Here is a 16,089-nt window from a genome sequence, read left to right on the forward strand (position 1 = left end):
CCCAAAGCCAGTTTGATTACTGTGTCGGCAGCCTGGTTCCATAGGACTAAGTCCATGCTTAAGATATGCAATTCAGAAGTAGAATGAATTTCCAATAATTGAACATCTAAATTTGGTTGGGGTTTCTTTTAATTTTTGAACCCGTCAAACACATACGTTAGCAGAAAAAAAAATTAATTTAAATTTCTTCATATGAATTTTTCCTTACACATAACGAGACAACTTTTCTCGATAGAAACAAAAACATATAATAAATTTAAGTATATCTCAAAGCGTTTACCATTTTTCTTTAGAAAAAGTGAATGCTGATAAATGTTCAAGAAAATTCTAAGAAACTGATAAAAATGATGATTAGTTATTTGATTGAGAAATGTAAACTTGTAAGAAGGTTAAGACACCGTCAAATTTAATCCAAAGTTTAACGTACTATATACATTATTTTGACCACCAAATTAAAGTTTACTGCTTTATAACTAATGCACCAAACTAATAATAAATAAAGGAAGATGAAAGCTACATTTACTGCAGCTACTGAAATGATCTTTTTCTCTTTTTTTTTTCTCTCTTTTACTTTTACTTCTACTCCATTAATGTTAATTAAAAATGAAAAAATTGACCCAGTCATAACAAATAGCAAACTCAGGATATAAAATTTGATTTGATGAAAAAAAAAAGGATTTGAGTTATTTAAATAATTCGAGTTAACTCGAAGAGATTTAAGTTCGAATCGAGTTAAATTTTATAATTTGAATAATTCGAATAGCATATTGGTGTAAAAATACGCTTTTGATCCCTGTCAAGTTTGAAAATGAGCAAATTAGTCTCTCTCTAAAAACAAAAGAATTCAAAATTCAAAATGATTTTTGAAATTAAAAATATTTATTTTTAAAAAATTATAAAAATTTCAAAAAAATTCTAAAAATATATAAAGAAAATTATAAAATTATAAAAGAAGTTAATTAATTATTTAAGCTTGTCATATTAAAGTATTTTTTATTATTTTGTTTTGATTTTTTCTTCTAATATATATGGTTTCAAAGCTAACATATAATTAGTTATATTGTAACAAAATTTTAATTTGACATGTTTAATTTTTAATCTAACTCGAACAATTTCACTTCATTCTACTCGACTCTAATTTTATTTCACTCAACTCAATTCGAAAAAATTTTAAATCGAATTAGGATGATAAAATATGACTTGTCAACTCAATTAACTCAAAATTTTTCATTCGATTCGATTGAATGCTCACTCCTATTGAGAAGGTTTGAGCTCAAATATTAATGTTGAAAATGAATGCGACAAAAAAAAAGACTCGATTAAAATATGGATCAAGCGCAAATTTAAACATTCAAGACCCAAGCATAACCTATACTATTTTGTAAGTTTATAATATATATTATGTTATTTTATTCTTATACATTAAGAAATTTATAATATATAATTTTTTAAAAATAGCACAAAAATTAAACTTATAATAATATATAATACTATAATGTAAACATTTTAAAAATATGTTAAGTTGTTAAAATTTTAATAAATGAGAAATATAAATTTATTAAATATTCAATTTAAAATAATATAAATATTTAAAATAAATAAATAATAACATGAACAGGACTAAAATTAGCTTAAGTTAATCATTTATCAATATGAAATAAAATTTGATTTTCATATTTTGAGCCAAGCTGAGATTGGGGAAATACAAAGTATATTAATATTATACATAAGCCTACCCCAAATTCAACCCGACTTGGCTCTCTTGTAGGCAAGATTGTTTGAACAGGACTAGACTACCTGGTTGGATTGGTTAAACTGAGAACTAACTAAGGTACTGATCTAGAGAAGAACATTGAACCGATTGATTCAAGAATCAATACAAACCAATTGAACTGGATAAAAAAAATTAGTTGAGCTGAATTTTTAATATATATTATGAAATTTTTTAAATAATTTATTTAATCGAACCAAATAAAAATCAATTAAACCGATAAACCAATTACTTAATCAATTCGACCACCTATCCAATTTTAAATTTTTTTTCTCCAACTCAGGTTCTCCATTGCTTTCGGGGCTTCCACAAAACAGTGGTTTATGTTTAGTTGGTTATGGTTAGTTGATCAGTATGGTGCTGAATTTCATTAAATGAGTTTAGACTCTCAACTCCCATATGTTTACAACCAACTTCCAAACTCTTTAAATCATTAATTACAAATTTGAACCTCGCAATTATTTCTCAAATAAGAAATAAGAGTGAGAGATTCTGCGATGATTTGGTAGGTGAATTTATAACTACAAAACTTCTAACTAGTTTCATAAAATACCCAGAATTTTTATTCCATCAATTCCCATAAAAGCACAGCTTAGAAATAAAACTCCATATCAGTAATTAGTAAACAAAGAGAAATCTATATTTATCCAAAAACCATAGCTTATAGATACAGATTCCACTTGGTTCATCACACAAGCAAAAGGATCAATCCAGAAAAAAGAAATCAAATGGAAATTCTGGTATACCCTCTGGCGTAATGTGCCCAAGTAAAAAAATGATTTTTTTTTTTTAAAAAAAAAACCCGACATGAGAAGAAGGTTATATATTTAGTAGTTTACAAAAAGAAAAAGTTAAAAGCTTCATGATCTGTTGTGCTCCATTAATTAAAGTCCATGAGGGTCGTCTTCCATGATACTTTCCAATGAAGGTCTCCAAGATTCATGTTTGTTTCCACATCTTGCTTTCTCTATTTCCTCCAAAAGATCCCCTAAACACTTCCCTCCACCATTGTTATTCTTTTTCAGCTTCACCATAAACAACTCTAGCTCCTGTTTCGTCAGCACTATCTTCACTTTCACGATGGTTTTTGCAGCAGCTTCACAAGCCTTTTCTATTTCTTCTTCCCCCAGTTGCCTTTTTGAAGCTTTCATGCAATTCCCCATTAGTTTTCTTCCCGGAATGATTCTGTTGTTTGGTGCTTAAGAAATTGTGATAAAAAAATAGTGAGGCGTAAGGGGGTATTTATAGACTTAATTAGATAGCAACAGACAACAGTCTAACCCCTATTACACATTTTAGTCTTATTTTCTTCAGGAGACTTGATTTTTCTACATGCTAAGTGACAAACTGAAGTGGACGTAAAACTATAAAATTACTATTTTTATTTATTTTGCCATTTATTAAATACGACAGCTTTATTTTATATCCAAATTAGATGTATTCGAACCTATTACAACTTTAGCAAAGGACAAATATCTTTTAGCAAATCTAGCAATCCAACTACTCTTTGTTGGGATTTGAATATGTGTCGGTCTTAGCATTTTCAGACACTGTTCATCTTATTTTAATTAGTTTACTGATCTCATCGCAACCAAATATTGAGGTGTTTTTATCATAACTAGCATCAACACGCCGCTAACGCCGGGGTCTTCCAAAAATTTTAATTTATTTACTTATCAGAAAAATTAAATATTAAATTTATTAAATCAATATTATCTAATTGTTTTCATTAATTATCAAAATTAAATTTATTATAATTATTTTAATTTTCGAGTTAACATATAAATTTTTCTTATACAATAGCTATAACTACTCATAGCTCCTTCCAACTCTTAAATAAAAGAATAAATGTGTTTTAGCATGCTTGAACTCATGTTCCCTTAAACGATAATAATATTAATATTAATCAATTAAAACTCAATCGACTAAATTAATTTATGAATTAACTATTTAAAATATTTAAAAAACATTTTAGCTCATGGTAGACACATATCCTCATTGAATCACAAGTAAAGATATGGACTAACATTTTTAGATGCTTTAAAATATATAAAAGTATTTTCTAATGGATGGATACAAAATCTTAAATCGACATTACCATTTAAAAACAATATTTAAAATTAAAAATAGTGTTATAAATACATTAAATGGATGTTTATAACCTTTAAACATTTATGAAAATAATGAGGTAACCTTCATTTATTATTAAAGATGCTTAATGTACGTGATAATGAAGCAGTTAAATAAGCTTCATTTATTTGTGTTGCATTGAATGTTAATGGCTTATAAATAGAACTCTTTTGTAAATGAAAAGAATATATGAGAAAATTCTTTGTTTACTTTATGGTTCTTTTTATTTAATTATTTTGTAACACATTATCAACACGAGCTTCTACAAGTTCATAGTGAAGTTCACGTTATTTCGACTTTATATAATTTGCCTGCATAACTCCCGCTAAACTATATACAGTATACGTATTTTTATAATTCTTTTCTTTTATTTTTAGATGAAATATTTGCTTTGGGTAACATTTGCACATTTACTTTTACAACTCAAATCTAATAATTATAATTATATATACATATTTTTTTTACTATAAGAAAATTCAATTAATGTAATTTGTGTTAAGTTATTATTATGACTATTCCTCTCTATGCCAATATTTGACATCATATTATTATTTAGCAATTTTAGTATATATAATTGAATTATTTTACGATTGAGAATGCTTATTATTTTACTAATATATTTTTTTATTTTGATTCAAGTGATTATAATGTCAAATCTTACCAAACTTGAATTTTCGGCCTTAGAAATCTCATTAGACATCTCAGGTAAGAATTATTTGTCATGGGTGCTAGATGTTGAAATTCACCTAGATGCTAAAGGTCTAGGAAATACTATATTAGTAGATAAAGAAATATCTAATCAAGACAAGGAAAACCAATGGTTTTCATTCGTCATCATTTACATGAAGGATTAAAAGTGAAATATCTTACTATGAAAGACCCTCTTGAGTTGTGGAAAATTTTGAAAAAATGATTTGACCATAAGAAAACAGTTATACTCCCTAAAGCTCGTTATGATTGGATGCACTTACAGTTGTAAGATTTTAAGACTGTAAGTGGATACAATTCCGAACTTTTCAAAATTAGTTTTCAATTAAAATTATGTGGAGAAAACATAACTAATGAGGATTTGTTAAAGAAAACATTTTCAACCTGTCATGCTACTAATGTGCTCCTACAGCAGCAATATCGTGAAAAAGGTTTTAAAAAGTATTCTGAATTGACTTCATGCCTTTTGGTGGCTAAACAAAATAATGAGCTGTTTATGAAAAATAATGGAATTTGTCTCACTAGTTCTACACCATTCCCTGAAGTGAATGTAATAGTACACAATATTTATGAAAATAGAAAATATAGAGGTCGCGGTCGTGGTCATAGATGTAGTAGGGAACGTGGTCAAGGACATACTAGTAATCGTTATCATGGTGGTCATAATAATGATACTTCTAACCACCAGAAAAAGAATAACAATGAAAGACAAGAAAGAAATGGTCAAATAATCCTCCAAAGATATTTGAGAATATATGCTACTGATGAGGTATGAAGGGGCATTAGTCACGTACCTGTCGTACGTCTGAGCATTTTAGTGAAACTTTATCAAGCATCCATTAAAAAGAAGGGAAAGCATATGGAGACAAATTTTATATCCCAAAATGACGAAATGAAGGCAAAATATAAAGATATTCACTATAATACTAAAACTGATCATGCATATGAGGGTGATAAATTTAATGACCTAATAATATAAATCATTTGGATGTGGTAGATTTCTTTGATAATCATTAGAAAAATTGATGTTATTTTGACATTTTTTGTAACACTCCGTACCCGAGACCGTTGTCGGAAGCGACCATGAGGTGCTAACAGACATAATTCATGTATGTTCACAGTCCATTTTAAAAATTTCCAGACAGCTGGCTAACTGCGTCACTGTCACCTTAAAAATCATATCTTGAGTTCTAAAACTCGAAAATCAGTTTCGTAATTTTTTTCCTGAAACTAGACTCATATATCCATCCACAAATTTTTTTCTAGAATTTTTGGTCAAGCCAATTAGTACAGTTTATTAGTTAAAGTCTCCCCTGTTACAGGGTTCGACTACACTGACCTTACTGCAGTGCGACTTAGATAACTCCTTATACAGGGCTTCAATACTTATGCCGTTTCTTTCTAATGAAACTAGACTCAAAAAGGAATCTATACATATATGGCATGACTTCTAATTATCTCTGGTTAATTTATAATGAATTTCCAAAGTCAGATCAGGGGATCCAGAAATCGCTCTGGCCCTGTCCCACGAAAACTTAAATATCTATTAAAATACGATTCATATGACCGTTTCGTTTCTTCCATATGGAAGTAGATTCATCAAGGTTAGATTACATAATTTATTCACTATTTAATTCCATTCCTACTATTTTTAGTGATTTTTCAAATTCACACCACTGCTGCTGTCAGCATCTGCCTTTAAGGTAGACTTTACCTATTACATAGTTTCCATGATTCAACTAACCCTTTAGCATATATAGCACAAAGTATGATCGTGATTAACCATTCCAATGGCCAATCATTGCCAAGCATATCCACACCTCTCAATAACCATATACATACAAAATGATTATAACATTATGCTCAAAAATATATATAAGCCATTTTCGCATGGCTATCCAAATTTGTACAATACCGAAAGGTACATGACCAACATCAAAAAGGGTAGTCCTATACATGCCATTTCAAAGTTCAACCAAAAGTGTATCAAAAGGGCTTTGATAGTGTGGACGACTTCGACTTCAACAATCCCGAGTCCGATAGCTGACGAACCAAAATCTATAAAAAGAAAATCAAAGAAACGGAGTAAGCATTTAATGCTTAGTAAGTTTTGAGCCATGAAATTAGACACAACTAAAGTATAACATTCGTATGGCTAAACGGATAATTTCATATGCACAAATTCTCAATATCATACTTACTTCACATTACCGACCCTTATATTCATACACAAAAGATCAATTTAGCCAAAGGCCGGTAGCTCATTTATCGACTGAGCGAATACTATTTGTAAGGAATCAACCAATTCAATGCATATACGAAACATACCTCATCGCTGGGATTTTACGAGCGTATTAATTGAAATTATTACAGCAAGATCGCTCATTCCCAAGCCAGGTACCTTCGGGATTTAACCGGATATAGCTACTCGCTCGAATGCCTTCGGGACATAGCCCGGATGTAGTAACTCGCACAAATGCCTTGGGACTTAGCCGGATATAGTAATCGCACAAATGCCTTCGGACTTAACCCGAATATAGTAACTTCAGAAATGCCTTCGGACTTAGCCCGAACTAGTCACTAGCGCAAATGCCTTCGGACTTAGCCGGTTATCATCCGAATATTCATGCACATATCAATAAATCATGACACATTTATATCTCATTTTCATAATTAGAGTTCAAACACAAGTCACGTATTAAGCACTCCCATTTTCGGCTCACTAGCCACATACAAACAGCATGGTTTAGTTTGCTTTATGACATGATCTCTATGCATATACGGCTACCCGTCATACGTATAGACTAATTAACTCATCATATAATTCAAGTAGAATCATCATATCTCCGTATATTTGTTATGCTCATACATCATGACTTAATCAAATCATAAACTAAGTCTCATTGCTCGAAAACTTACCTCGGATGTTGTCGAACGATTTCGATGGCTATTCGACCACTTTTTCCTTCCCTTTATCGGATTTAGTTCCCCTTTGCTCTTGAGCTAATTCAAACAAATTTAACTTATTAAAGTCTCATTATGCTAGCTTATGGCCGAATATGACAAGGAGTTTGATAGGTCATATGGCCACCTTTAGCTCAAATATAAAATGGTCATACGCATTTTTAATCACATTGAGCAATTTAACACAATTAGTCTAACATTTCCTCATATACACCTTTATGACAGGATACACATATCATTAACCTAATATCACTTAACTAAGCACTTTAACAAGTTTTCTTTAACTATACACATATTCGGCAATGACGAAGACAACTTAACAAACCTCAAATTCAACTTATAACAATATATACTCAATATTCAAAGCATTTAACATCACTTCATCATAATCTTACATCATGGCCGAATGCTCCTTTTAAACCATTTGCCCTCACAAAGCATAAATTTCATCATCAAGCTTACAAGCTTATAATCCCATGAATTATAACCTCCTAATATTCATCCAACTCTCACTCATTAGCTTCTAACATAAATCTCAAAATCTATAATTCCTTTTTTCTACCCATGACTGAAATCTCCAACAACACCAAATGAAAATATACTTCATGGATCTAAGGTGGAACCAAGAAAGGAACTCATAAATATCAAGGTGTAAGCATCTACCATTGTTCATCTAGATTTAGCATGAAACATAACCATCACCCTTATTAATCTCCATAGCCGAAAACATTACTCAATCCAAAATCAAAATTTCAACATGGGTTACCAAAAATAACTTGATAACTCACTCAATATCAACTAAAATTTCAAGAACTAGCATAAACTTTCTTACCTTAATATTCACCTAAGATGGCCGATTGCTTCATCCCCTTCTTCCTCTTTTCAATTCGGCCAAGAAGAACCAAAGAATGAACTCTTTTTTTTTTCTCCTCTTTCTCTAGTCACGGCAATGGAGGGGGGGCATGGATGAGACAACTTTGTTTTCATCACCCCACTCTTTTCATTATTTTATTACTAACCTCTTATTTTATTCTTTCTAACATAACACACTAACACAACATGTTTACAACATGTTTCACCCCATAGCATGGCCGCCATCGGCTCTAATTTTGGGTAATTTGACATGCAAACCCATCCTTTTTGATTACATGCACTAATAGATCCTTATAGATTAACCTATCACATTTCAAAAGTGTCACACATAAGTCCTATTGACTAAATTCACATGCAATTTACTACATCGAAGCTTAAAACTTTCACACATTCATATTCACCTATTCTAGACAATAAATATCACATTCAAATACTTTGGTGACTCGGTTTAGCGGTCCCGAAACCGCTTTCCTACTAAGGTCACTTTAGGGCTGTCACAACTCTCTCCCACTTAAGAAATTTTCGTCCCCGAAAATCTTACCGGTAAATAGGTTTGGGTATCGTTCTTTCATGGCATTCTCGGTTTCCCAAGTAGCTTCTTCTATCCCGTGTTTGAGCCATAACACTTTTACTAAAGGAACTTTTTTGTTTCGTAACTCTTTCACTTCACGAGCTAAGATACGAATCGGCTCTTCTTCATAACTCATGTCGGATTGAATTTCAACCTCTGATGGATTAATTACGTGTGACGGATCAGATCTATAACGTCGAAGCATCGAAACATGAAAGACGTCGTGAATCTTTTCAAGTTTAGGGGGCAAAATCAATCTATAGGCAACTGGACCAACTCGTTCGGAGATTTCGTACGGCCCAATGAATCTCGGACTCAACTTGCCCTTACGGCCAAATCTGAGTATCTTTTTCCAAGACGAAACTTTAAGAAACACTTTATCTCCCACCTGATATTCAATGTCTTTTCGTTTCAAATCTGTGACAGCCCAAAATTGACCCTAGTCAGGAAGTGGTTTTGGGACTGCTAAACCGAGTCACCGAAATGTTTGAATGTAATATTTATTGTCTAGAATATGTAATTATGAATGTGTGAAAATTTCAAGTTCCGATTTAGCCGATTGCATGTGAATTCAGTTAGTAGGACTTGTGTGACACTTTTGAAAAGTGAAAGGCTAATCTATAAGGACCTAATAGTGCATGTAGTCAAAGGGAGGACTTGCATGTCAAATTCCCCCAAGTTGTAGTGGCCGGCCATGACAAGGAATCATGGGCTAAACATGTCATGAAACATGTTTTGTTGGTGCATTAAGGAGAAACAATAAACAAATAAGTATGGGTAATAAAAAAAAAAAAATGTGTGTGTGTGAGTGAAACCCCCATTGCCGTGCATTGTGGAAGAGAAAAGAAAAAATTGTTCATCCATCTTTTCATTCTCTCTTGACCGAAAATACTAGAGGAATGAAGGAATTTTGCTTCATGTTTGTTTTGGAAGAGGATTAGGAAGAGGTTGGCTATACTTGCATCAAGATTAAGGTATGTTTGAGGTTGTGCCATGAGATTCATGCATGTTTTTAGTTGCTAGCTTGATGTTCTTGGTAGCCCATGGTTCAAATCTTTGCTATGTCATGGAAATGAAATTCGCCAAAGTAAATGTGGTGTTAATGCCATTGCATGCTAAATATCAAGCTTGATAATGATACATGTGATGGGGATTGAGGACTCTTAGATTTTCTTTTAGCATTTTTGAATGAGATACTAAGTTCTTTGTTTAATCATGACCAAAATTATGGTGTTGTGATGTATTCGCCATGGTACATCCATAAGTGTGATTTATGCTCATTGCATGGAAAGTAAGATTTGTGTATTGAAATTTTGTTCATGTTTAGTTACAATCAACTTGAGATTCGGCTCTAGCATATATATATGTATATATGTTTGCACACGATGTATTGGTATGACATATATGCTATTTCAAGGTGTATATTTGCTTGTGATGATGTCTCGATTATGAAGTAAATGAGAGATGTGTATTGAGCTACGATATGTAATGCGTTAGTAGTAAAATGTATGCTGTTTTTGTGTGGTATTAAGTGTATAATTGGCCTCAACATGGACATGGATATTCGGCCACATGAGGGGAAATTGGTGTGCATGCATTCGGTTAGAGGCAAGCATATTGATGCCTATTCTTGGCTTAGAAAATTCGGCTAAGAGAAATATTAACTAATGTGTTGAGTTCGATTCATGATTTCGTACATATGCGACTTTGATGCCTAATGAGTATATATATTGGCTAAGTATCTTGAATTCCTCTTTCGATGCTCAAATGATAAAACCAATTTATTTGTTAAATTAAGCTCAAGAGCAAAGGGGAGCTAAATTCGATAAGGGGAAGGAAAAAGTCGTCGAATAGCCGTCGAAATTGTTCGACCACGTCCGAGGTAAGTTCTTGAGTAATAGAGCTTAAATTCTGAATTGATTAGATCATGTTTAAAGCAAATTAAAATCATGCTCTTTGTGTGTGGCTATTGAGCCGAAATTGCAAGTGTAAAAAGTGCCTTGTGTTTGAGTTTTGCTATTGAAAATGAAATACTGAATGTGTCATAATTTATTGATAATTGTGCTCGGTTATTGAATGATGTCCGGGCTAAGTCCCAAGGCTTTGTGCTAAGTGACTATATCCGGACTAGGATTCAAGGCATTCGTATGAGTTAATAAACCGAGCTAAGCCCAAAGGCATTGTGCAAGTTACTAAACCCGGGTTAAGTCCCGAAGGCATTCGTACGCAAGTCGCTATAACCGGGCTTCGTCCCGAAGGCATTTGAGCGAGTCGTTATATCCGGTTAAATTCCGAAGGTACGTGATTCTAGAATAAGCGATCTTGCTGTAAAATTTCAGTTAATGCGCTTGAAAAAATTCCAGCAATGAGGTATGTTCATATGAGCTTGAATTAGTTGATTCCCTTCGAATAATATTCGCTCAGTCGAGTAATGAGTTTCCAGTATTTGACTAAGGTGATCCCTTATGTATGAACATAGGGGTTGGAATGTGAAATGAGTATGATATTGAGAATTTGTGCATATGAAATTATCCGTTAGCTTTATGAATGCTATGCTTTTGTTGTGTGGAATTTCTTGCTCAAACTTACTAAGCATAAATTGCTTACTCCGTTTTCTCTGCTTTCTCTGCTTTATAGATTTTGCTCGTTAGCTATCGGATTCGGGATCATTGAAGTCGAAGTCATCCACACTATCAAAGCCTCCATTTTGGTATAATTTTGGTTGAACTTTGAAATGGCATGTATAGGACTACCCTTTTGTTGAAGGTCATGTACCTTTCGGTTTTGTGTAAACTTGGATAGCCATGCGAAAATGGCTTATATACGTTTTTTTAGTATAGTACTATAATCGTTTGTATGTCGATCATTATGAGGTATGGAATTGTTTTGAAACGATTAGCCATTGGAATGGTTAATCATGATCACACTTTGTGCTATGTATGCAAAAAGGGGCAATTGAATCATGGAAATCATGAAATAGGTAAAGCCTACCTTAAAGACAGATGTTGATCGCAAAGAATGATGTGGATGTGAAAATCACTAAAAATAGTAGGAATGGTATTAAATAGTGAATAAATTATGTAAATGAACCTTGATGAGTCTACTTTCATATGGAAGAAACAAAACGGTCATAGGAGTTACATGTTAAGAAATATTAAAGTTCTCATTAAACAGGGCGAACGGTTTCGGATCCCTGTTCGACTTTGGAAATTCATTGTAAATTAACCAGAGATAATTAGGAGTCATTCCATATATGTATAGATTCCTCTCTGAGTCTAGTTTCTATAGAAACAAACGAAATCAGTATTAAATCCCTGTACAAGGAGATATTTCGTAGCGCACAAAGGTCAGTGTAGTCGAACCCTGGGATAGGGGATACTTTAACTAATAAAATGTACCAATTGGATAGACCAAAATTCTAGAAAAAATCTGTAGATGGACATATGAGTCTAGTTTCAGGAAAAATTACGAAACAAATTTTCAAGCTCAAACTCAAGATATGATTTTTAAGGCGATAAGTGATGCAAGAACCAAATTTTGTCCGAAATTTCTAAATGGATGTGAAAATAGTTAAGTCTGTGCACCTTGTGTTCGATTCCAGAACGGACTCGTGCACGGGTGTTACAAAATCCGATACGATTTCGACGATCTGTGGTCGCCTTGGACTTTCACAGATTACTTTTACTTTCTGTTCAAAGATCTTTAATCAAATCAACTCCGAAAATTTTACTTTCACCGAGCTCGGTCCAAAACAATGGTGTACGACATTTACGACCGTACAAAGCCTTGTAAGGTGCCATCTTAATACTTGATTGAAAACTGTTTTTGTAAGCAAATTCAATCAAAGGTAAATACCGCTCCCATGAACCACTAAACTCGAGGATGCAACATCTCAACATATCCTCAAGTATCTGAATTATCCGCTCGGATTGACCATCGGTTTGGGGGTGAAAAGCGGTGCTAAAATGCAACTTGGTACCCAAAGCTTCTTGCAATTTCTTCCAAAATCGTGAGGTGAATCTCGGATCTCTATTCGACACAATAGAAGTAGGTACCCCGTGTAATCTCACAATCTGAGAAACATACAATTCAGCTAGTTTATCCATTGAAAAATCCGTGCGTACAGGGATAAAGTGAGCCGACTTAGTCAGTCTATCAACAACAACCCAAATCGCATCTTTCTTACTTGCTGACACAGGCAACCCAGATACAAAATCCATTGTGATTCGATCCCATTTCCATTCAAGTATCATGATCGGCTGAAGTAAACCAGTAGGCACTTGATGTTCCGCCTTCACTTGCTGACATACTAAGCACTTCGAGACAAAATCGGAAATGTCTCATTTCATACCATTCCACCAAAATTGACGTCTTAGGTCGTTGTACAATTTCGTACTCCCTGGGTGAATTTACATTCGGCTACAATGAGCTTCGTTCAGAATCATCGAAATGAATTCTGAATTTCTTGGAACACACAAACGATTTATGAACCTCAAACAATCGTCATCATCAACTTGAAACTCTGATTCCATATTCGGAACACATTCAGCCCGTTTTGCAACCAATTCATCATCGACTTTCTGAGTTTCATAAATTTGATGAATCAACAATGGTTTGGCCTTTAATTGTCTGACGCATAGGCCACAACTCGACCTTCTTGCATCAATACGCAACCCAACCCAAGTAGGGAGGCATCACTATAAATGACAAACTCTTTGCCTGATTCGGGCTGCACTAGAATTGGATCTTCAGTCAAATAAGTTTTCAGTTGATCAAAACTTTTCTGACATTTTTCCGTCCATTCGAACTTAACATCTTTTTGAAGTAGCCGTCATTGGTGTGGCTATCATCGAAACCTTTACAAACCGTCGGTAGTAACCGGCAAGTCCCAAAAAGCTCCGAACCTTAGTAATATTTCTCGGAGGCTTCCAGTTAAGTATGGCCGAAATTTTGTTCAGATCAACTCGAATACCCGATGCAGATACCACATGACCCAAGAAGCTAACCTCTCTTAACCAGAACTCACACTTACTAAACTTAGCATATAACTGCTTATCCCATAAAATTTGCAACACTAATCCCAGGTGTTCAGCATGATAGGTTTCATTTCTCGAATAGACCAAAATATCATCGATAAACACAACTACAAACCGATCCAAATACGGTCTGAAAATCCGATTCATCAAATCCATAAATACCACAGGGGCAGGCATCACTAAGAATTCGTAGTGACCATATCTCGTTCTAAAAGCAGTTTTGGGTATATCCGAATCTCGAATTCGCAACTGATAATAACCCGATCTCAAGTCTATCTTTGAAAACACTGAGGCTCCCTTTAGTTGATCAAACAAATCATCAATGCATGGCATCGGATATTTATTCTTTATTGTCACCTTATTCAGCTGACGATAGTCGATGCACAACCTCAAGGTTCTGTCCTTCTTTTTCAAAAACAATACTGGTGCACCAGGTGAGAAACTTGGTCGAACGAAACCTCTATCCGTCAACTCTTGCAACTGAGCTTTCAATTCCTTTAATTCCGTTGGTGCCATACGATACGGAGCTATCAAAATCGGTGTAGTCCCAGGTACAAGCTCGATGCCAAACTCTACCTCCCGAACAGGTGGTAAACCCGGTAATTCTTCGGGAAAAACATCCGAGTATTTACAAACCACAGGCACAGATTCAGGCTTCTTTTCTAACTCTTTGTCATCAAGTACATACGCAAGGTATGCTTCACACCCTTTTCTTACATATTTCTGAGCCAACATTGATGATATTACAGCTGGCAACCTATTCAAGTCAGTAGACTCAACTCAGATTATCTCGTTATTTACACACCTCAAATCGATGGTTTTTCTTTTGCAATTTACAATTGCATCATGTACGGTCAACCAATCCATACCGAGGATAACATCAAACTCGTCAAACGGTAAAAGCATCAAATCGGCGGAAAACAGAACCTCGGATTACGGGGACATTTCTTGCACACTTTGTCGACAAGCACGTAACGACCCAAAGGATTTGACACCGAATTACAAACTCGAGAGACTCAACAGGTAGAGAGTCTTTGGATGCTAAGGTTTCACATATATAAGAATGAGTAGAACCAGGTCAATCAAAGCAATCACATTAGTATCAAAGAGAGTAAAAGTACCGGTAATAACATCCGGCGAGGAAGCATCCTCGCGTTGGCAGATAGCGTAAGCTCTAGCAGAGCACGAGCCTCGGATCTGGTTGTAGCATCTCTAGATCCTCTCGACCGCCACTAGCATTGCCCGTATTCCTAGTTGGTCTACCCCGAGCAGTAGTAGCACCAGGCTTCCCACTTTGATTTACGTTGTGTTCGCACAATCTCGGGCAATCTCTAATAAAGTGGTGGTGACCGACTTGTAACAGAGCGGTCATGGAATCTACAACTCCCGAGTGCCATTTACCACAATATCGACACTCGCTCGTCTTGACGGTCATTTCAAACATCGGCGACAAAGTGACTCGTGCACTCACGGGGTCGATCACGGACTCGTCTAGAAAACCCGAAGTGTCTCTAGATCGCCCAAATCATCTCTAAACTTTTTCGATGATTGTTGAAAGGGCCTCCCAAGACCTCTTACTGAAACTCCTTTGCTCCCATATCGACTTTTCTTTTCCATCTCGAGCTCCTCGGCTTTGCAAGCTCGCTCGACAAGTACCACAAATTTCGGATTTCCAAGATGCCAACATACGACTTTATATCATCATCCAGTCCATCCTCAAACGCTTACACATTACGGCTTCGAGGAAATACATTCTCGCGTGATCGGCTAAGCCTCACAAATTTCGTTCATAGTCGGTAACCGACATGGAACCTTGTTTAAGTTCAAGAAATTCCTTCCGCTTTTGATCCATAAATCTCGATCGATATACTTTTTCAAACTCGGTTTGGAAAAACTCCCAAGTTACTTGCTCTCTGGGCACAACAGAAGTCAACGTATTCCACCAATAGTAGGCGTAATCACGTAGCAAGGAGATAGTACACTTTAGGCACTCATCGGGTGTGCAAGATAGCTCATCGAAAACCGAATAGTGTTAT

General features: G+C 34.4%; 1 protein-coding gene across 1 annotated transcript; it reads right to left on the reverse strand.

Annotated features, from left to right (window-relative positions):
- Positions 1–2,389: 2,389 nt before the first annotated feature.
- Positions 2,390–3,010, reverse strand: LOC108465006 (uncharacterized). Its single transcript, XM_017765306.2, has one exon. The coding sequence runs from the start codon at positions 2,932–2,934 to the stop codon at positions 2,656–2,658; it is 279 nt and encodes a 92-aa protein (XP_017620795.1). The 5' UTR covers positions 2,935–3,010; the 3' UTR covers positions 2,390–2,655.
- Positions 3,011–16,089: the final 13,079 nt, after the last annotated feature.

Source organism: Gossypium arboreum, chromosome 1, assembly GCF_025698485.1.
Source record: "Gossypium arboreum isolate Shixiya-1 chromosome 1, ASM2569848v2, whole genome shotgun sequence".
Lineage (NCBI taxonomy): Eukaryota > Viridiplantae > Streptophyta > Magnoliopsida > Malvales > Malvaceae > Gossypium > Gossypium arboreum.